At 48.8% G+C, this 22202-nt stretch overlaps 7 protein-coding genes across 7 annotated transcripts; 4 read left to right on the forward strand and 3 right to left on the reverse strand.

Annotated features, from left to right (window-relative positions):
• Positions 1 to 3091: 3091 nt before the first annotated feature.
• N7525_008903 (asparaginase ahrA) lies at positions 3092 to 4359 on the forward strand (the record flags this gene model as incomplete). Its single annotated transcript, XM_002562967.1, has 3 exons — positions 3092 to 3257; positions 3323 to 4023; positions 4087 to 4359. The coding sequence occupies 3 exons, from the start codon at positions 3092 to 3094 to the stop codon at positions 4357 to 4359; spliced, it is 1140 nt and encodes a 379-aa protein (XP_002563013.1).
• A 391-nt stretch (positions 4360 to 4750) lies between these two features.
• Positions 4751 to 6537, reverse strand: N7525_008904 (dihydrolipoyl dehydrogenase; the record flags this gene model as incomplete). Its single annotated transcript, XM_002562968.2, has 4 exons — positions 4751 to 5590; positions 5656 to 6138; positions 6228 to 6307; positions 6402 to 6537. 4 exons carry the CDS (start codon positions 6535 to 6537, stop codon positions 4751 to 4753), a joined length of 1539 nt encoding a protein of 512 aa, XP_002563014.1.
• Positions 6538 to 7627: 1090 nt separating this feature from the next.
• N7525_008905 (MFS transporter) lies at positions 7628 to 9242 on the reverse strand (the record flags this gene model as incomplete). Its single annotated transcript, XM_002562969.2, has 2 exons — positions 7628 to 8908; positions 8979 to 9242. The coding sequence occupies 2 exons, from the start codon at positions 9240 to 9242 to the stop codon at positions 7628 to 7630; spliced, it is 1545 nt and encodes a 514-aa protein (XP_002563015.2).
• Positions 9243 to 11047: 1805 nt separating this feature from the next.
• N7525_008906 (glycoside hydrolase family 16 protein) lies at positions 11048 to 12071 on the forward strand (the record flags this gene model as incomplete). The annotated part of the gene is given in 3 exon segments (XM_061214538.1): positions 11048 to 11539; positions 11558 to 11879; positions 11929 to 12071. 3 exon segments carry the CDS (start codon positions 11048 to 11050, stop codon positions 12069 to 12071), a joined length of 957 nt encoding a protein of 318 aa, XP_061068969.1.
• A 2465-nt stretch (positions 12072 to 14536) lies between these two features.
• On the forward strand, positions 14537 to 16508 carry N7525_008907 (uncharacterized protein; the record flags this gene model as incomplete). The annotated part of the gene is made up of 6 exons (XM_002562972.2): positions 14537 to 14933; positions 14988 to 15141; positions 15193 to 15667; positions 15722 to 15957; positions 16011 to 16101; positions 16158 to 16508. 6 exons carry the CDS (start codon positions 14537 to 14539, stop codon positions 16506 to 16508), a joined length of 1704 nt encoding a protein of 567 aa, XP_002563018.1.
• Positions 16509 to 17036: 528 nt separating this feature from the next.
• N7525_008908 (MGMT family protein) lies at positions 17037 to 17528 on the forward strand (the record flags this gene model as incomplete). The annotated part of the gene is made up of 1 exon (XM_061214539.1): positions 17037 to 17528. The coding sequence occupies one exon, from the start codon at positions 17037 to 17039 to the stop codon at positions 17526 to 17528; it is 492 nt and encodes a 163-aa protein (XP_061068970.1).
• Positions 17529 to 20303: 2775 nt separating this feature from the next.
• On the reverse strand, positions 20304 to 21099 carry N7525_008909 (uncharacterized protein; the record flags this gene model as incomplete). The annotated part of the gene is made up of 3 exons (XM_002562973.2): positions 20304 to 20547; positions 20603 to 21036; positions 21097 to 21099. 3 exons carry the CDS (start codon positions 21097 to 21099, stop codon positions 20304 to 20306), a joined length of 681 nt encoding a protein of 226 aa, XP_002563019.2.
• Positions 21100 to 22202: the final 1103 nt, after the last annotated feature.

Raw genomic sequence — 22202 nt, forward strand, 5'->3', positions numbered from 1 at the left:
ATTCACCTCGGCCCATGAGTCAATGGCTATCGCGGTGGCAGTTGTCTTTTGAGTGGGTGTAGTAAAAACTGAACTTCTTGTTGGATTCGAGTCGGGCTCAGTTGTATACCATGATTTTGTTGGCTTTATAGTATAGATCAGAAGGGATGAAAGGAAGCAGTCAATATCAATGAGCGGATCACAAATTTGGTGACATAACGATTTGGATGATTGAATTAATACATTATTGGTAGAGAATTGAGAGGGAAAACTAAATAAAAAAATAAGAACCGCTGGGCAGTTTCGAACGTGGGACTTTAGTAAGGAAAAAAAAAACTGGGATGGCGGCATGATTTATTTTTGTTTATCCTGTCACTCATGCCACTGCGCCATCTGACCCGGAGGTCACTCGTCAAAGTCATCTGAATACAGGATGTAACTGTTTTGGTGACCCCACATGTGGGTCTAGGTCTCCACCCTTAGCTATCCCTCCAGAGGGCTCTCTTCCATCCTGTAGTCTCACCAGTAACCCTTGTTAAAAAGCAGTTAATTTTGATTATCTTCTTTTATTTCTTTTTAACTTATTTTTTTAAGAAGGTTGCAAAGAAACGGGTTTCCTTGCGTTTTTGCGACCGGGAGTCAGATGATTACATATGTACATTTCAAAATTGGGTTCTACAAGATCTAACATGCGTAGGACGTACTGTGTTATGAGTACATATGTATCCAAAACCGCTGTTCTATGACTTCAAATGTTTGGTTCCCTATATCTACGCTAATATAGGCCTAAGAGGTTAAGATAGTGTATAACAAACAGAACATACAGACAAGAAAGAGAGAGGGCATAATCTCCGTGTTGGTCCAGCTTTACGTATAATGGAAGAGACTGCTCCTATATTTCTCGTAAATTTTCGCAGACTGCAATTACGGCCGACATATCTGATCAAAGATTGATCTACTTTGTACCTTTTGTATAGGCACACTACATGAAATGTACCTAATTTCATATTTTATTGTTGAGCGACAATTATCGTTGACTGGGGCCCACCAACACCTCCCGGTGTTGGTGGGCTTGGCACGATTATATCCCTTTTTTTTGATTCATAAATTTTGGGTTATGTAGGCAAGGTCTGAATCCTTATTTTTAATAACCATCCGATATACTACATAGTGCAGTGCTAACATCGCCGTCTCTCACACGGCAGCCGGTCGATTCCCCCTGTCAGGGATTTATTTTGGTTTTCCTTTTTTTTTCCCAATCATTTTATGATATCCTATTGCTGTTAACAGCAGAATTCTAAAAGCTTGCTAATGAAAGGGTTGGTGGAATTGAGAAGACTGCGCCACAAATCTAATGCGTATATAGGCTGCATAGGCCACGCATTAAAAAGCTGTTGCAAGGAAACACCACGGAGTGGGCAGACGACAATTACGCACTTTATATCTTGTTCCGGTTATCTTCGGAGAACATCACTTAAAAGTTCGAAAGCGATTGAGACTCTCGGCTGCCTCCCGTTACTCATGGACCGGTTCTTCTGAGCATGGACTAACGATTCCCAGGTACGTTTCCGAGTTGGGACGTAGAAATACTGATCATCGGCCAATCTCTGTCAAGGATAAGGTTCAATGTTCGTCAGTAGTGAGGATTTTCCTGGTTGCACGTGGAGCATGATGTATGAGAGCGCTGTAGAACTAGATGAAGTATATCAACAGAAAACCATGGATGATACGGAAATATAGTACTTGAAGTTCCACTATATTGGAGTAAAAAGGCATAGTAAGCAAAGTAAACTATAAATTCTTACTGAGTACTTGTCCGATATATATTACTATGTAACCATCAATGCAATACGGAGTAGATCCAGCTACATTTGGAGCACATTACTTTAAATGCATGATTTGCGACGATCTGCGCGATATTACTCCAACAACCTTGAAAGCTTCTCCAATTCTCACTCCACTTTTTCCGTACCTATGCACATATGGAGTAACCCTGCCAAGCTCCCCCAACACCGGGTGGCTGCACCGGATAGCAAATTGTCACCGGGTAACTAATTGCAAGGACCCGGTGTCTTGACAGTTTGTATGTTGTATGTCAAATTCATTCAAATAGTCCGTGGAAACAACGTAGTCATAGTCTCAATTCTGCTAACACTCAATCAGTTTGGAGGAAGATAGGAAGACAAAAATACAAAGGGTAACTGAATCAATCTCGATTAGAATCAAGTATATTGTATGCTTAGAGCAACCTTGGAAGAGAACGGATACCCTTTTACGTACAATATTTATATGGGGCGCACTTTAAGGTCCTCTTTACGGAGTACACTTTGGTGTCGTATATTTAGAACGAATCTTAGCAGCAAATCACTTAAACCACGCAGATCTTATTTTTCCTTCAGCTAGTTCGAGGTTTGAGAATATTCTGGTGTAGTTATGTACCGTTTTGTATGGAGCTTCAGTACAAAAGATACCTGATCTGTAAGATTTACTCTGATGCCACCAACGCTTACCTCGCTAGACATGTACAACTTATGTTGAGCGCTTGGCACTGCCGTTTCAACTCGTAAAATTGGAGCTACCGTGGTTGCCTATAGTATAAATCGTTTAGAGTTTCATTCTCCGAAGATTGTCCGCTATCCCTCTTTGGGACTATTCTCGAAGATGATATCCATGGATATCCATAGAATATCCAGAATATCCATAGATTATCCAGAATATCCATGGAACTCTTCCGATACGCATTCTAATAGTGACAAACTTTTCAAAATTCGGCAAAACGACAATTTAATGTACCTTCATGTTTATCCCCAACAAAATATATCTTAGCCAGACCTCAGGAGTTTAGGACCCGCAGGGAGATACTTGGCAACGACCGACTACGTCCTGCAGGTTCGGAGGTCCACGGGTCAACCGAAACATGGTGAAGATCATTATCGCCAAGTAAAAATTGGAGAAGTCTGTCAAATTCGGCATCGGACCTATCGGAATCGGATGATGCATGGCGTGCATCAGACATGTGTATATTTAACTGTGACTAGGCCGGTCATCTACCTCTGTATTGCACATCCCATATCTCTATTTCGCGAGACTTGAGTGAAGAATCACAGTCAAAATGGGTTTCTCTCTTCAGGCCCTCACGGTTTCAGCCCTAGCTATCACAAGCTATGCCTCCCCTTTGATCCACTCGCGGGCAACAAACACATCCTATACAAACTCCAACGGCTTGACATTCAATCACTTCAATGGTTCTCTTCCTAACGTGACCATCCTAGCAACCGGTGGGTACTTACAGCACATGGCATATTGTATCTATATAATACGATATCTTCTAACCCAAAAACAGGCGGCACCATCGCCGGCACAAGCGACGACAAAACCGCAACAGCAGGCTACGAATCCGGCGCCCTAGGAATCAACACTCTCCTCTCCAAAATCCCAGAGATCTTCAATGTCGCCAACATCGCCGCCGTGCAGGCTCACAACGTCAACAGCGGCGACATCTCCTCATCCCTTCTCCTAAACCTGACCCACACCCTCCAGGCAACAGTCTGCGATGATCCCACCATGTCCGGAGCCGTGATCACGCACGGAACAGACACCCTCGAGGAGTCCGCGTTCTTCATCGACGCAACAGTAAACTGCGGCAAGCCAATCGTGTTCGTCGGCTCGATGCGGCCCGCTACCGCTATCTCAGCGGACGGACCCATGAACCTCGTCCAGGGAGTGACCGTTGCCGCAGACAATGACTCCAGAGACCGTGGGGCATTGGTTGTTCTGAATGACCGTATTGTATCTGCTCTTTTCGCTACCAAGACCCATGCGAATACTATGGATACCTTCAAGGCATATGAGCAGGGAAATCTTGGATTCATTGTGTCGAACAAACCCTACTTCTATTACCCGGCTGTGCAGGCAAATGTTAAGCACGTGGTTGATGTGTCTAATGTGGATTCTGTTCCTCGTGTGGATATCCTGTATGCCTATGAGGATATGCAGGTCGATTCGCTGTACAGCGCTATGAAGAACGGTGCTAAGGGTATTGTGGTATGTTACTTACCCTGTTTATGAGATGCGAATATGTCCAGTGCAGTGCTAATTTGATAATAGGTTGCTGGCGAGGGTGCAGGTGGTGTTGCCACAGATTTCGGTTCTGCGATCAATGACATTGTTAAGAAGCATAACATCCCCGTCGTGTTGTCGCACCGTACTGTGAACGGTGAAGTCCCCACTGCTGATTTCACCGGCGAGGACGCGCAGACCAAGATTGCTAGTGGATTGTTCAATCCCCAGCAGGCCAGAATTCTGCTTGGGTTGTTGTTGGCTGAAAAGAAGGGCCTTAAGGAGATCCGGGAGGTGTTCTTGAAGGCTACCGTTGCTTAAATGCTTTGGGATAATCAGGGAATGGAAAAGACAATAGACGGAGGACACAAATGTACACATAGACTTAACGCATACATTAATATATAGATGCTCAAATGTATTTCCAAAAATTGCTCCGGATGTCAAACGTTTAGATGCCATACTTGGGCAATAAATTTTGCTGGGTAGGAGGCCTAGGAAAGATATTGGGCTAGACACAAGTACATTTGACTTTTCCATGGAAGTGCTTTTATTATAGTCCATTACATCGGTTCTTTCAAGTTGTGCAGCATGTGTATTTCACGAAAAAAAAAAATAAGGAGAAGATTACACGAATGATGTATTTTGCTAGCCGAGCTAGTCTAGGTTAGCTAAAAGTGGTACATGGAGGATATATGAGATCTGAGGAGGTTTAGAAGTGAATGGGCTTGGAGTAGGTGGCCATGGCAGCCTCCTTGAAGGCCTCGGAGAGGGTGGGGTGGGCGTGGCAGGTGCGGGCAATGTCCTCAGAGGAGGCACCGTACTCAATGGCGAGGGTGGCCTCAGCAATCATCTCACCAGCGCCGGGGCCGATGATGTGGACACCGAGAACGCGGTCGGTCTCGGCATCGGCGATGAACTTAACAACACCCTCGGTGTCGAGGTTGGTCTTGGCGCGGGAGTTGGCGCTGAAGGGGAAGCTACCGACACGGTACTTGACACCGGACGCCTTGATCTCGGCCTCGTTCTGGCCAACCCAAGCGACCTCGGGGTGGGTGTACATAACGCTGGGAATGGCAGCGTAGTTGACGTGGCCGTAACCGGTCTTGATGTATTCGATAGCGGCAACGGCCTCCTCCTCGGCCTTGTGGGCCAGCATGGGACCGAAGGTGCAGTCACCGACGACACGGATGTGGGGGAGCTTGGTGCGGTACTCCTGGTCGATCACAAGGCGGCCACGGTCGTCCTTCTCGATTCCAACCTGCTCCAAGTTCAGGCCCTCGGTGTAGGGGCGACGGCCAATGGCGACCAGGACAACGTCGGCATCCAGAACCTCCTCCTTGCCACCCTTGGCGGCCTCAATGTTAAGGGAGATGGTAGAGCCGCTGTCGTCACCGGAAACGACCTTGGTGCCGGTCTTGAACTTGATACCCTGCTTACCCAGGATCTTCTGGGCCTGCTTGGCGATCTCGGCGTCCATGCCGGGGCCACCGATCTGGCCGAGGAACTCAACGACGGTGACCTCAGCACCGAGACGGGACCAGACGGAAGCCTAGTACCCACGATAAAGTGTTAGCGCGATCCAGCGTTGAAACTCAATCCGCAGTCAGTACATACCATCTCAAGACCGATGATGCCACCACCGATGACGGTCATCTTCTTGGGGACCTCAGTGAGAGCCAGAGCACCAGTGCTGGTGATGATGCGCTTCTCGTCAATGTTCAAGCCAGGGAAGCCGGTAGCTTCGGAGCCGGTGGCAATGATGATGTTCTTAGCGCGCAGGGTCTGCTCACCACCCTCGTTGAGCGCGACCTTAATGGTGTTGGCATCAACAAAAGAACCGGCACCCTTGACGTAGTCGACGCCGTTCTTCTTGAGCAGGAACTCAATACCCTTGGTCAGACCGTCAACAGATGTATCCTTGGCCTTCATCATCTGGGTAAGGTTGAGCTTGACATCGCCGACCTCGATACCACGCTTCTTGGTGTCGTGAAGAACCTGGTGGTAGAGATGGGAGTTGTTGAGGAGAGACTTGGAAGGGATACAGCCGACGTTCAAGCAGGTACCGCCGAGCTTTCCGCGCTTCTCGATACATGCGGTCTGCCAGGGTGTTCAGTTAGTATGCGGATTGAAACGGAAATGTCGACCTAATCAAAGATCGGAAAGCTTGAAGAAGGACGAGTTCGTACCTTGAGACCCTCTTGACCGGCCTTGATAGCAGCAACGTAACCGGCGACACCACCACCGATGATGACCAGGTCGTGATCACCTATTGCCCGGGAAAGCGGAAATCAGCAATCGCATCCGGGGAGCAAAGAGAACCTGTCCGGGAACTCCGCGATAAGATGTAAGCGTCGACTTACCTGCTTCAGATGCGAAACCACGTTTTGACTGGCCAATGAAGATCATGGAAGTTGCAAAATTGTTGGGAATAGCCCTGGGGCCGGCATGACGGAGGGCAGACCGGGGCGTAGCCCGGGGCAAGACAGCGCGGAACATAACGAAAGAAGGAACGAAAAAGAGTAGTGGCGTTTAGATATAAATGCAATCCTCGATGCGAGCGGATTGAGGTTGTTGGGAGTGCGCAAATAGGGTGGGTGGATTCGAATACGGGAAATGACTGAGCTTTTGCAGTACTGCTTGGCTTCACCGCCCGCGACGGACCATAGTCGCTCAGTTCGCCTGGATTAGTAAGGCGGTGAATTCGGGCCGGTAGCTTACCGGAGGATATCGGGAGCCAATTCCGCTGATTCTGCAGGCAGAATATTGGACGGAGGAATCGCCTAAACTGAATACAAAATACGATGCCAGGGGAAAGGAACATTTAGTAGTATCTACATTTCTCATCAAGTTAATATGTATTACAAAACAACAGATGTTGGTAGTTTGGCCTGAGGTTTCTTGCACCGTCTACTTCTTCTCCTTGAAAGGATTACTCCGGTAATCGCAATTTGCCAAGCCACTTGCGAAGGGCTGGAGGAGTTAGCAGCGATTCCCCAGAGATTCTTTTGCCTATCCGCGGACCATTTTTATCGGCAAGGATTCTCGGCGGTCTCCGCCGGTTACAAGCGGGCGAATACAACGGATTATGCATAACCCAGCCCACTCCCCGCACGGGTTGACCTTGATATGAGCATCCACCCTTTAACAGTGATCGAATGTGAACTGGGTACGTTACCGGGATATAAAAAACCCACATTCAAGTATTCTTTTGCTAGGCCCTCTTATTCAACCAGCCCCTGATTTCTCACAAATTGCTTTATATATCCCTGCAATCTACCCCGCCCATCATCTCTGCTGTGCAAAGTATCAGAACAGCAATGGCCCATCCCCGAAGGTACCCAAACATGTGCACATCTTTGACTAGAGGGTGGTTATACATGGCAATAAAAGGCCCTGGAAGGAGGTATTTGGATTGCTGAACAAAGCCAGATGGCATAGACGAAGAACGCATGATGAAAGCGAAGGTTACGCAATGTCCATTTGTAAGTAAGGAATTCAGAAACGAAATTCAAAACCGTACCCCTGGTGTATCCTCTAGACCGAGACCTTGAATCCATGAGTTCGTACAATGCACGTCAAGCCAGATTTAGTCCTGTTCACATGACGACTTCTCCTCCTCCTTTCGATTCCTTTTCTGTCGCCACTTGATCCCATTAAGCGCCACCATCCACAAGCAAGGAGAAACAGCAATCGGGATCAAAGCAAGCGTGGTGTATGCCCAGCCCTCGCCCATCGCAGATCTCATAGGGCTGATCGCTGCTGACGCCGCGGCACCAAGCTCACACCGGAATAGATTGTTTGCAGCAGTCGCAGCTGCCGACTTCCCCGGCCAGAGATCCACCATCAAGGCATTGAGGACCTGTGACGTACCGATGATCGACCATCCGATGATGAACAAGAGAATGACAGGAGCAGCAAGGTTGACCTTGTGACCCAACACCCAGCCGTAGGTCAGCATCGCTAAGTTACTGATGTAGTAGAGTGGAAGGGCGACTTCAAGTCTCGCACGCTCAATGTTGAAGTTCCGGATATCAGCACGCACGTTCTTGACCACAGTGAGTCCGGCTCGTTTCGCATGGCGACGGTAGTTCCAGTCGACCAGCCGGCCAGTCGTGAAGGCCGAGAGAACCCCTCCTCCGCCGATGGGGAGGTACATCAGGGCAGCATGAAGGTCGTTGAACTGGTAGATCTTATGGAAGGAGGTCGATGCACCAGTCATGACAGCATAGAAACCAGCAAACAGCAGGCCTGTGGTGAGTAAGATGACCGACGTCTCGAGATCCAGGAGAACCTTCATAGTCGGGACCGGCGACGGGAACCGGAGGGAGTAGTTCTTCCGTACCTCAGCTTCCTTGTATGGGTCAGGCACGAGACCTTTCTGCTTGCGCGTGCGATGCCGGATAATATCCGCCACCGAGTTATTCAAAGGAGGCGGTGGGATGGACCCATCACCGACGACTTTGCGACAAGTCTCTGGCAGGAATAGACCGAGGACAAGGAAGAACACGCCACCGAATATGAGCAGAAACCAAAAGATCCAGTGCCAATCGGTGTACTGACTGATAAGGCCGCCAATGATTGGTGACAAAGACGGACCTAACATGCTCCCGACTGAGGCGAAGGCGATGTATGAGCCTCGCTCCGCGGATGTGATCATGTCTCCGACCAACCCGTTCGCCAGGGCCACAGTGCCACTGCTACCTGCACTCTGTAGACATCTGAGGACCAGGAGGGCAGCATAGCTGTTTTGGAGACCGAGTCCCAGATTGGCAGCAAGATAGATTGCGAAGCAAATGATGTAAGCGGGACGGCGGCCTGCAGTATCCGAGAAGCCTGCGATCAACATAGGTGCCACCCCCTGCATGATCTGTAAATAGGGAAGTCAGTTAGTTGTGGAATTCTCTGCCGAGATTGTTGTTTGGCTGACTTTGACTTACCAGATAAGTAGTGACCGTCAGGTTCACCTGGGAGATGGAGATATGCAAGGAATTCGCGATGGAGGTCAAGGCGGGCAGATAGATGCTCGAAGACAAGGGTGAGAAGAAACTGGCCAGGGATCCCATGGCAACAATGGCCCGCTTCTGGGCCACAGTGAACTGAGAGTATCCTTGCTGGCGCGTGTCTCCATGCTGGCTTGGCAGGTCGGGTGTTTTGGTATCAACCTCGTTGCCGCGCTCTTCCGCCATGTTGTCTTTTTCCATTGGATCGTCAAGGTCGGGGATTTAAATGACCATGTGGTAAAATCGTGGAAGATGCGTCTGATGAAATATCCCCGATGGTTTTGTTACTTGCCCGGTTCAGGGAAGTCAACCAATCAAAGCTCCTCGACTATCCCGGGACCGGCATTAATCTGACCTCACCTGCGCTGCCTTATACCCTTATTTTTGCTCTTCAGTTCCTCTTCAGTTCAACCCGTATGTACAACCCGTGAGACTTGCACTGTTGATTCAAGGAAGGATTCGCTTGTGATCAAGTCTTCCCAGCTTTCTTGTGGCCTTATACGTCATATATACATGCTTCCGTAGACTGTCACATGACCTCTCGTGCAGACCCTAGACAAGTATTCAAAACCTATATCTCAATGACAGATAGGTAGTATCTCGAAAATCGAAAGCAACGTGGCCATGCTTGTGTCCATGGTCATGTGCACTTGATATGGTGAGCATGTTTTCGCTGCATCGATCTTGAAATGGACTCACCCGGAGAATATCATAAGTAGACGACATCTCGACGTTAGATATTCAAATTTGCGGAGAGACATGACACCTTGGCAAATCAAGATTCGTGGAGAAGAAGTGATTCCCCGGAGCCGGCTTACTAGAAACCTTCTGTTTCCTACCTAGGTACCTACAAAAGAGGGCCGCAATGCAAACACTTGTGTGTAAGGGCAAACATATGTCGGAAGCAATCACAGCATCCATGTGAACAACAAGCGGCTGCAGTCTGGGGATTTCGGCTTTCCCGTATGCTTCCCGTTCGTCCCGTTCTGCCCACATTGCCGATCCTTTTCATAAAGGTCATGTCTTCCCAAACCAACTGAGAGTATTTCCTTGTCCACTTTCACGTTCTATTTTGGCGCCACTTCTTGCCGCTTTCTGATCGACGGAAACTGGACATACCTACCTAGGTAGGTACCCTTGAGGGTTGCCATGTGGTTGTCCAGGTGTGACCCACTCGGATCTATGCCGATCATTACGCTAGTAACATAACAGTATCTTACCAGTTACACAGGCTAAATCTAATACCTACAGTATTATCTACTGTAAGCGTAATACCAGAGTAGCGATTTTATTACGGCACTATAGAACCCTTGCGGAGTATTCATTCTTCTACTAATTGATGCTGCAATGGTTGGTCACAAATTGTAGAATGTTCTAATAGATTCTTATACTCTGTAGAGAACAGGAGCAGATAATATAAATTAACTGCACTAGAGGCGCTAATGAAGTTTACTTAGATTGTCATTGTTCCAATTGACGGCGATATGCCAGTGCGGTAGGCTATGATGACAAAAATAGGCACAGCTTTGTGTCGGTGTTAAGTGTCTCGGCACGTGGAATGTAACAGCACTGACCCTTAGGCTCTTAGTCCTGTCCCCTAGTTGGGTGGTCCGGGTAGAGCTCCTCCTTTCCTTCTCCAGCTCAGGTCCGGTAGCTCAATGTCGTTATTGATCTGCAGTTCGGATTTAATCTGCAGATACCAACTAACCCAATGCCGTTGCAATCCGATCCTTCTCTCCGGAAGGTACCCATCTATTAATCTATTCCCCCACTGATGTTCCTGGTAGGACGTAGGAACGTGACGCTCCCCAAGACTCCTCGTCGGCTAAACACACTTTAGATGCATATTCCTATGAAATTGCAGTTGGAGTCCTCCCGATCGGCTGTAACGTTGTGTCGAGAATCTTCTCCAAGCATGGCCTTATATATTCCAGTCTGTTGCGCTTGCAGAATAGTCGAAAACAGCCAATTCTCTTCTTCCATAATTCTCTCTTATTACCGCAGATATGATTTTCTCAGCAAAGGCTATCGGCATTGGAGCCCTTCTCTCAGCGGTTCCCGTGTATGCTGCCTCATACTCCCAGACGAAAGTATACGATAGCACCAACTTCTTCGAGGGATTCAATTTCACCAGTGATCCGGATCCCTCTGGTGGCTTCGTCAAGTATATGGACGCCGAAACTGCCAAAAGTGCTGGCATGGCCAAGATCAGCAATGGCGCAGTCTACCTCGGCGCCAACTACGTGGACAAGAGTCCCAATGGCCGCCCTTCGACCCGGGTCCGGTCCAAGGACGTCTTCACCACTGGTCTTTTCGTTGCCGACATTGCCCACATGCCAGCAGGCACTGGAAAGGGTGGATCCTGCGGTATCTGGCCTGCCTACTGGACCTCTGGCCCTAACTGGCCCAACTCAGGCGAGATCGACATCATTGAGGGCGTCAACGGGCAGAAATCCAACGCTGTCACCCTTCACACAGCAAAGGGATGCAACATGGATGTCTCTGGATCTGAGTAGACAGCAAACCAGACTTCTGCTGACTGTGAGGACTCCGATGCGGGTTGTTCCCAGGGCACCACATCGGCCAACAACTACGGCGCGGCTTTCAACGCTAACGGAGGGGGTGTTTATGTCACGGAGTGGGCAAGCCTTTCTATCAGTGTGTGGTTCTTCCCTCGCGGCAGTGCTGCGGCTAATGCGGTGATCAATGCCGGCCCTGGGGACCTGGATGTGGCGAAGTTCGGCGCCCCCTTGGCTCGCTTCGAGGGCAATACCTGCGACATCGCCGAGAGATTCAAAAGCAACTACATCATCTTCAACACCAACTTCTGTGGAGGCTGTGAGTACCCCCAAAATTGCAGTGGGGGCGTATCCACTAACTTCTACAGGGGCTTCGAGAGAATTCCTTAAGGACGAAACCTGCGCTAGCCTAGCCGATACCTGCGACGCTTGGGTTGCGAACAACCCAGCCGCCTTCAAAGATGCTTACTGGCTGGTGAACTCGGTCAAGATCTATGCTCGAAACGACTAAACTTTTGAACACTCAGGCTGGAAGTGGAGATGAATACGGATCTCAACGTGTGCCACTTTCCCAAGTCACTAGTAAGAGTTGAATGTACCTATGCCTAGGGATCTGCCTTGAGCATGCAGGCCTAGGTAATGCAATGAAATACGGGAATTTCTCATATCCTTTCCCCTCATTTCCACCGCAAACCCCGTTAATGCAATGACTATCACGTAGTTAGACTGAACAATCTATATAGTTATATCAGTGGACCCTGGCCTGAGCACAAAGGCACACTACTCCCGATTAAGATAGATCTCACTCTTCACTTTTCTGGGCCCACTATCTCGCTCTTGGACCAATTGTATCTCTATCTTTTAGATTCCCTTTGTACAACACATGAGAACAGGTTGAAAATACATCTTCTTGTTGTCTCTACCGTTTACAAAATCATACGGTGCACTGGGATAAGCAGGTTCAGAAACATACATCTCAGGCAAGTAATTCCTGCTTTTTGAGTGGGCACTGCGTTCCTAGAATACTAGCCTACTTGTCCCTGCATGCGCGCTTGTTATTGGCTGAGGAAACGGCACAATATAGATTAAATGTGACATCGTGGCACCTAAGTTAAAGTACTCTACTCGGTACGCATTCTAACGTCTGTGTAATTTACAAGGAAGTCTGACCAGACTCGATAAACCCTCTCTTCTCCATACATCTCCTACGCGGTGACTCACTCCAGATGTCGCTTACATACATGTATTGATATGTGTGAGTACCACGGCTGAGCGAGATTATGCTTCTATCGACTCTGGTGTGCTTAATTCCATTTCCTCCACCGAAAGGTTACAGCGGTGGAATTCCGCTGTAGCTAAGACTCACACTTAAATTAAGTTGCCAAGCTCGTTCATGCCCGAACGATGCAACCGAGCACGATATTTAACTCTCCCGACCCGCGTCTACAATACCCAGGTGCTTCTCCACGACACCCGAAGACAGTACAGTTTACTCCAGCACTAGACATCGACAAGTTATTTTCAATTGTACTAAAATGGTATATACACATCGCAACGCTTTACTTTCACATACTACCATAACACTACGCTTTGGAGGAACTAATGCATAGGATGACGATAGCCGATCGGAAGCAGTACCCCACAGATGCCGTATACGAATGCCGCTCGGCCGACAGTGAGTGTGTGGGGGGGGGGGGGGGATATGTCCATGTTCTGCAAGAAGCCCCATGATATGTACGAACTCGGTCTCTTAGTCTAACAGAGAAGTGAACGATGTATTGTTAGCGGTTCTTCGGTAAAAAGGTTGAATGAGTGCATTGGGAGGTTGGCGGCGTTGCGGTAGAATCAAGGAACACGATCTAGTTGGTTGCATCACCCGGTTCATACAACAGAACGATGGGCACAGGCCACAGTGGTAGTAGCCCATAAAGCGCGGGTAAGAGCGAGACCATTCGAGTAAACAGGCTCGGTGATAATTCGGGTGTAGTTCGCTGTTGATTATATGATCTTAGTGCCTTAGGTGGGTTGAAGACCACCAACTCACCTGGAATTAACGCTAGTTAACCGAACTCTTACGCAAAACTCTGACAGAGCACGCCGATTTCATTTTTGAGTGTCGTCTTGAAGAGTGTAATCCATGGATGGAACCATGGAAGGAAGGTGAGGCCGTACCTGGATGGGGCTGATATTACATAACAGCCAATCACATGAGCGACTGTCACGCGACCTTCGAATTTTGGGAAACTGCGACCCGGACTGAGAAATACCCTGAGCGGGTAAAAGCGGCGTGAGACCTGGAGAACATCAGGGACACTCCACGCGGGGGAGATGCGGAGATCATCTTGTACAGAAAGCCATGCCATCGGACAATTCACCTAATTCAGAACGGATTATGTAGCGCTCATCAATTTGCATTTTGGTTTCCGGACCGATTTGCGACCGAATCCATCGCAAATTTGCCGGTGCAGAAGAAAAACGTTTCGGATTGCCGAGGTCTCAACCGGGTAAAAGCCCCCAGACATCGCCCCGCCATGACATGGTCGGCATTCGCCGAGCCCGCATTCTGGCCCTGATCCCCGGGTTTCTCATGCTGGTGGGTAAAGCGTGCTTTATCGACGATGGTGACTGGTCTGCTATCCGATGTTCCCCATGTACCACCGGGATATAACCGGATCTGAAATGTCACTCCTTGCTGTTCATGGCTGCTTTTCGGTCGATCTCCGGGAGGACGCTGCCGCGCATCGTCGTCTATTGGTCGTTCGGGGTTCGGCCGTGTGTGTGATCAGGGTCCAGGCGCTGCGTGTAAAAGCTTTAAAAAGCCCAAGTGCCGGGATGTAAGCTCGGAGATTCTTTCGTTTCCTATCAGTTTAGTCTACCGGCGGGCTAGGGTCTGGTTGTTTTCCCTGCCATTTCATTTACTATTTCAGTCCATAGGACCAGATCTTTAATGCGACGGCCCTCTCCATTGCGTTCAAAATGAGTGACAAAATCTCCTCGTGGAATGTCGTCCACAAGCTGGAGAAGCGCCAGCTTCTCATCGGAATCAACTGCGTGGCTGGACTGTCTATTTTGTTCTTCGGTTATGACCAAGGAATGATGGCTGGTGTCAACAACTCAAAGGATTATATTGATCTCATGAAATTCGGGTATACGAAGGTGGTGGACGGCGAGGTAACCCCAGTGGTCACAAATTCTCTGCTGCAAGGTGGGATTGTGTCGGTCTACTACCTGGGAACGCTTTTCGGCGCATTACTCGGTGGCTGGCTTGGAGACTGGACGGGAAGAATCAAAACCATTGCAGCGGGTTCTTTATGGGCTATTCTGGGCGCCGCTCTGCAGTGTTCGGCACAGAATCACAATTGGATGATTTGCGGTAAGGGGAAAGAAACCGTGTCGAATATACGAAGACTTGGACTAACTGTCGCAGCCCGTTTCGTTAATGGTATTGGAACCGGAATTTTGAACGCTATCGTCCCTGTCTGGGCTACCGAGACGGCTGAACATACTTCGCGCGGACAATTCATTGCTATTGAATTTACGCTCAACATTTTTGGTGTTGTATTGGCTTATTGGTTGGAGTTGTGCGTAAATATATATAAAATTTCTGCGGTATCCTTGCTAATGCTCGATAGTGGTCTGTCTTTCATCGACAACGGAGAATCAGCCTTCCGCTGGAGATTCCCCATCGCGTTCCAGATCGTCTTCCTTATCGTCCTCTTCGCGGTTGTCTGGTTCTTCCCAGAGTCACCTCGATGGCTCGTTAAGGTCGGCCGGGAGGAAGAGGCCCGCTATATCCTACAGCGTCTACGTGGATCTAGCGGAGAGGATCTCCTCCGAGCCGAAGCGGAGTTCCAGGATATTCTCAGCATCGCCGAGCTAGAGCGCACAGTCAATCACGGTGACTCGTATCTGTCTATGCTAGTTGGCTATAAATCCGGTGACCTTCATATCGGCCGTCGTGTACAGTTAGTCATTTGGCTACAGATCATGCAGGAATGGGTCGGTATCGCGGGAGTTACTGTTTATGCACCTACTATCTTTGGAATTGCTGGGTTTGATTCAATGAAGAGTCAGTGGATCAGTGGACTGAACAATATCTTCTATATGGTGAGATTCGGCGTCGACGCAATAGGCGAGTTATGCTAATATGCATATATCTAGTTTGCCACGCTAGTCTGTGTCTTCACTCTCGACCGCATCGGTCGTCGGTGGACTTTGTATTGGGGCGCGACTGTCCAGGGTATTGCCATGTTCCTCGGTGGTGGATTTTCCCGTCTCGCTATCGACAGTAAGGCAGCCGGTGATATGGCCAAGGCATCTTCGTATGGTGCGGCCGCAGCCTCGATGATTTTCATCTTCACCTCTGCATTCGGAGCTTCGTGGCTCACAGTCCCTTGGTAGGGAACTAGCCCCTGTTTATTTTATTCGATGCTAATTCCTGATTTCTTAGGGTGTACCCGGCTGAAATCTTCCCCCTAGCCGTTCGTGCCCGTGGAAATGCTTTTGGTGTTGTGGGATGGAGTATCGGAAATGGATGGCTGGTGAGCAAACCTCCTTGAATGAATACAGGACCTATATGCTGACAGATAATTGAAAGACTCTACTGTGCCCCGTCATGTTCAGTGCCATCGGCGAAAAGACGCTGTACGTCTTCGCCGCTAGTAACGTCATTGCCATCCCCATGGTCTGGGCTCTTTACCCAGAAAGCAACCAGCGCACGCTAGAGGATATGGATCTCCTATTCGCGGCTAAGACGCCCTGGACCTGGGATGCAGAGAAGACCTTTGCGCGTCTCAAGGCGGAGAACCCAGGCATGGTCCAGTCTCTCGGCCCCAAGGGCAGTCTTGTGGACCCGGAGACTGGAAAGCCTCTTTCTGCTGCTGCGGCTGTTGCTGCTTCCAAGGCTGGTGATAATGCTGTAGGTGCGGAGCATGTAGATCACGCTTAGATTTGAAGGAGACTCGATGATGTGCTATGTTTAGGCTCCTAGGTGCCTATGTGATGCTTTGATGAATAACCAACTAATAGCTTTAGAAATGGATACGGGTTAAGAATCAGTCTGCTTATGCCTAGGAAAATTAATAAAGAAGGAAATGTGGCCGTGAAGGGTATACTATGCAGCAGCCGCTCTGATTGGCCACTTTAGGAACAACATCCATCAAATCAACCTCCAAGTGAACCTCCATAGCCTTTTTCTTCTCCTCGCCGTTTCTCCCTCCTCAAATATTACTATTCAAACAAATTCCGTATCTCATACTTTAGAATCAACAGCTACTCGCGTGGTAAGGACCACAATCCCGACAAACGCGTCTCGCGTCGCATCGTTCCCGGCTAATTACAAAATTCAATGAAGCCTTGGAATATCACCTCCTTGAACCCAAACAATTCCAAATTTCAAAAAGGACCACGAACCCCAAATCAAAGGGAATAATTGAATAAGAAGATCCACCAACCTAAACAAGGGGATCCACAAGTCATGTCCCTCTCGACAGTCCAGCCCGCAGATCCGCGGACAACACCAACGACAGAACAGCAAAACCCCAAACCCCAGAAATCCCTCCAACCCGCACAGCCCACAGCACAAACCAAAAAATATCTCCACCGCATATCCCTGCACCCAACGCTAACACCCTACCGCCGGCGCGTGTATCGCACGCTCCTCTCCGTCCCGCCAGGTCGGTGGACCACGTACTCGGCGATGGCGACGTACCTAGGTTCCAGCGCGCGGGCGGTCGGCAACGCGATGCGCACTAACCCCTTTGCGCCGGGGGTGCCGTGTCATCGGGTCCTTGCGGCGGATGGGTCCTTGGGTGGGTATAAGGGGGAGTGGAAGGTTGATGCGCATAAGGGTGGTGGTGGGTTTTGTGAGGAGAAGAGGTTGAGGCTTGAGGAGGAGGGGGTTGTTTTTTTCGATGGGAAGGTTAGGGGCGTTTGCTTCAAGGAGTTTGTGGATCTGGGGGCTAAGTGAGTTTGCTTTGATGGTTGTTGATTTAGTGGATTAGAGGGTGTTGTTAGGATTCATGCATGGTGAGATGGCTTACATTCTTAGATATCGTGCCTGACTCTATACCATTACTGACAGGTCTCGCTCGGGTGATTGTAATCTAGGCAAAGATAACCCAGTTGCGAATACTGTTATTTCATTTTGTGGATTGCGGAGCGAAAGAGATATTTGTAGAAAAGTAAAGGCCGGGAAACGGCACAGTGGATTTTCAAAGAGAAAGGATGAGGTTCAACTTTGTATAAGCCGAGCTAGTTGTACTAGGCTTGGTAGGCAGTAATATATGCATCTGCACTACTAAAATGTGTGCGCTTTATCTAAAACTGGTGGATCTCGCGTCGCATATTGTCTGTGATGTCTGCTCCATGAACGAGTGCTTCGACTTCTCTCATCATACCATTGGCTCGTCGAGGAAAGGAATCGACACCTCCCTCGAGGATTGTGAGAATCTCTTGGTCTAATAGGCTCCCGCTCTAGCCACATACCATTTTAGACCAGTATTCCCATATTACAGCAAAGAATACAACTAAGAATATTCAAAAGACCCGTGGATGAAACACGATGATCAAAGTGCAACTTCACAGAAGTGCACCGCAAAACCCCCAAAATAAGACCTTGCAAAATGCCATCTCCGGGAACCAATATAATTGCCGGAGTATAATTGCCGGAGTCAATAATAGAAAAATATGAGCGGTCTTTGGAGAACAGACGCGCCAGAGATGTTGATCAATAGCCCTGGAGGGCCTTTTTGGGTCTTAGCCAGATCAATTTATAGGAGTCTTTGAAGGCGAATATATGACTTTATGTGACTCACCAGCGAAGAGTCTAGGCTTACTATATCGATGTCGCCTCGGGGACATATGATGATACTGTGCGTCTCTAGGATACCGTTTCGGGGGCAAACGGACACTCGGACTCAACCCTCCTGTACATAAACCAAATGTAGGTAACATCGGGTATTCAGAGTATAAGAAATATCCTAAGGCTAGTGTGAGGTGCTTGTCTCAACTCTAGCTCACCTGACGTATGTCTTGATCAAGAATCGTCAACAGATTTATATGCTGATGACGAATGGGTGACTCGGGGTGGAAAGAAGCTCATATGGCTTCCTCCGCATCACAGACATTTCTGGGATTCATTCAATAATACGATTGTCCTTGGAAACAGTACTGGCGAGGTGACAATTCTTCACCTTGAGTCATCCGACATATCTGAGGCCCTACTGCGCGAGTGATCCCCAGCAAAAGGCTGCTGCGTAACCTTTCAGATTGACATGTACATTATTAGTTATTATGTAGTTCGAAGAGCTCCGTCTCTCCTCTCTTCCTCTTTTCCCCTCCCCAGATATGATGTTTTTCGTTGAATGCTCTTTTTCCTCTTTGTAATCGAATCCGGCTGGTGACATAACATGGATTCAATCTCCTCTCTCCCTAACCATAGCAGCCCTCCCAGCAAGCACCTCAAACAAGCACTCCTCTATGACTGGTAGTTGAACAGTATATCGCAATGCGAGCAAAACGGGTACCTCACCCAATTCACCTACGGACAAGACTTCCTCGTTGTCGCGGAGGGGCTTGGAATGAGTCTATGTCTACATATATATACTGGGATAAGGGTACCGGTCTAACTCGCTACCCGGTTTAGAATATTAGTTCTTACGTCCCGCTCGGGTAATCCCGGTGTGTGGTTGATGCATGGTAATATGTAGTAGGTGGCATCTTGATCAGGGTCTGCGTTACAGTTTATCGGAGAGGATGTCGAGGATCTTTGGGGCGTTGATATTGACGGGGCTGGGGATTAGAGCGGATTTGGTATGTTGGAGGAATTGTCTTGGTAACAGTCTAACCATTTTGGTTTTGGATACTGGGGTTTACATGTATGTATTTGTTCCGGATGTGCATTTGAACCCTTGGTATGTACGTACCTGCATGTAGGGACTATTCTACTCCGTAGATTATTCTGGAATTAAATTATCCGGACTGTTACTGGACTTGGAATGTCAAAGGAGAAATTGGGGGCCAAAACGAGGACCTTTTTTGGGTTTTAGGGCTTTCGTACAAAGAAAAGGCTGGCAGAACTTTTCCCTTTAGAGTTTGTTTTTTTTTTTTCTCTTTGCTTTTTCTATTCGAGTTTTTTTATATTTATGAGTGATATACGGAGTAGTGTGTATGGAATATATCATATATATGGGATGGGCGAAAAGAGGCATGACTCAACCCTGCAGCTACTAGTACTACTCGTACGGGGCATACATCGTGCTGTTTGATACAGCACCTACTTAGTCCGGTTAGTCTGTGTGACTACTGCAGCACGCGTACGTTAGTGGAAGTCCAGGCCTGAGCACCTTGGGTGGAAACCATTTGAGGCAAGAAAGGGGGGAATGACGGTAGATAACTACGAAAAGGTCTAGGGTAATTGAGGGAAATGGTAGTACATCGTAATCGTTGCAATTCATTGAAACATTCACCAATAATCAATAACCCATCTAATCCCGATCTAGAATCTAGAACACAGTAATGAGCGATGAGCTCGAAGAAGAAAAAGATCAAAACAGAATGAACCGAAGAGGCAATGCGCATCTTCTATACAGGACCGATCCATACCCAGAATGCGATCTATCGATGAAACAAAAATAAAACAGCAATGGGAAGTAATAAATAGCAAACCAGGAAAGGAAAAAGTCATGATATCGTAAAGAAGCCCGTAAGGCTAGGATCGACGACAGGAAAGAAAACATCATGGTCATGACATCTGCTTCGCAGAGCGCTTGCAGGAACCGCGCTTCGGCACGTCCAGGTGGTGGTACGAGCGCAGGTGCTCGACGAGGTGATCCTGACGCGGGAAGCCATTGCTACCCTTTCGCGAGCAGTGTTCGACAGGGCAGTTGCGGAACACGGGGTAGTGGACGCTGGACTGGTGGCGCTTCAAGTCTGCGAAGCGGGTGAAGGCCCTGCCGCAGTGGTCGCAGCCGAAGGGCTTAACGGGCCTGGGGAGAGGTTAGCGTGTTGATTCAATTGGGACGGCCGAGACGGCTAGCTTACTTGGATGCAGGCGCTGGCGAGTCGGCGCTAGGCTCATATTCGCTGATGGGGTAGCTTGGTAGGGAGACGTCTTCGGAGGGGAAGTTGAAGCTGCTGCTGTAGCTACTGCTGTAGCTGCTGCCACAGCTGCTGGGTGCGCTCTGCGGCATGACGGGTCGCTCGAAGACTGGGAAGTCCTGTGGTCTCTGGTAGGTGTAGGGCGAGCTGGTAATACCGTAGACTTCTGGGGTGACCTCTTGCATGGGGAAGGAAGTGGTCGTGTCAAGGTCGCAGAGGGTATCGTAGACGGGCTGGCCGCCGTAGAAGAAGAAATCCATGGTTCCTGGTGAGGAGGAGTAGGAGGAAGAGTAGGAGTCTGGGTAGCTGAATGGGGATTGCATGTCGGCTGGGGCGGAGGAGAGTGAGCGTTGAGTTAGGGGAATTGGAATTGCGGTCTTATAGAAAGAGTAGAGGGTTAGTCTAGAATGCGCCCATGCAAGCTAAAGAACACTTACCATTGTGAGACTAATTATTGAAATACTGAAATCCTAAAATTGACCAAAAGCAAAATAATGAAATGGGAGGCAGGCGCCCTTTTATGTACCCAACGTGAAACTCCAACATCATGGAGCATGACCCCGAGTACTAGGGTATTTGACACGGGACGGGCCAGACTGTCGAAAGGAACAAATGGCAACGCATTCTAGAAAACTACTCGAAGGAGACTGGACGAAACCACTCAGCCTCCCCGCCCTCCTCGCATGCGGGAATTTGTTTTGTATGCAATTCGCGGATCTTTTTTCTGAGAATCTTCCACGGCCCTTCTAGCGTGCCCCTCATTGCCCTCATTGCCCTTCATTTAGAACATCCTGGCCGGTTTAGACGACGATGATTGGATGACTGGGAAGATGATCAGGTGTGATGTGAGCCAGTTGGCCGCGATAAGCAGAGCGGTCAGACTTTTGGGTGCCCAGTGAGTTCCCCCTCACGATGATCCCGTCGTGATTGGACGTTGGACTGTTCTGTGTGGCTTCTAGTGCTTCTAGTGTCGTTCTAGCGTGCCAAGAGCTCGTGTCGGCCCCCTTTGTCTTTGTCTTCCTGTGAGTTGCACATTGCTGTTTCATGTGCTGCAGAGGGAATTCCGAGTTCACAGGGGCTTAGAAGGTTTTCAGGAGAGACCCATTATGTTCGAGGTGGAAGTCAAAAGTCTGCGCTAAGGACGAGTCCGAGGTCAAGTTCGAGTTCACGATGCACATCATTCCGGGGCTCTCCCTTCCCAAACCCACATTGACGTATTGACGTATCCCAGCTCGGCACAACGGCACAGTCGTGCCGGTTATATTATCAAAATGATCAAAATGATCCACGATCCAGCCTTGCGAACCCGAATCTCTCCATCTCCGTGGAGAAAGGCCTATTCCCACAATTCTCAAAACCCCTCCAATCCGGGGTCACAGATCGACCGATGATGTCGTCGCGCACAGCCCCTGCCGACCTAGCGACTAGCGACTAGCGTTCGCTAATGGGCTTCTAGAACGGAAAAATCCCGCAATAACATGCATTCCATGTTAGCGTGCCAAGCTGGAAGAGTGGGAGGTGCAGTGATGCTTGCTGGCGAGTT

This window comes from Penicillium rubens, assembly GCF_028828025.1.
Source record: "Penicillium rubens strain IBT 27055 chromosome Unknown utg000003l_segment0_segment0, whole genome shotgun sequence".
Lineage (NCBI taxonomy): Eukaryota > Fungi > Ascomycota > Eurotiomycetes > Eurotiales > Aspergillaceae > Penicillium > Penicillium rubens.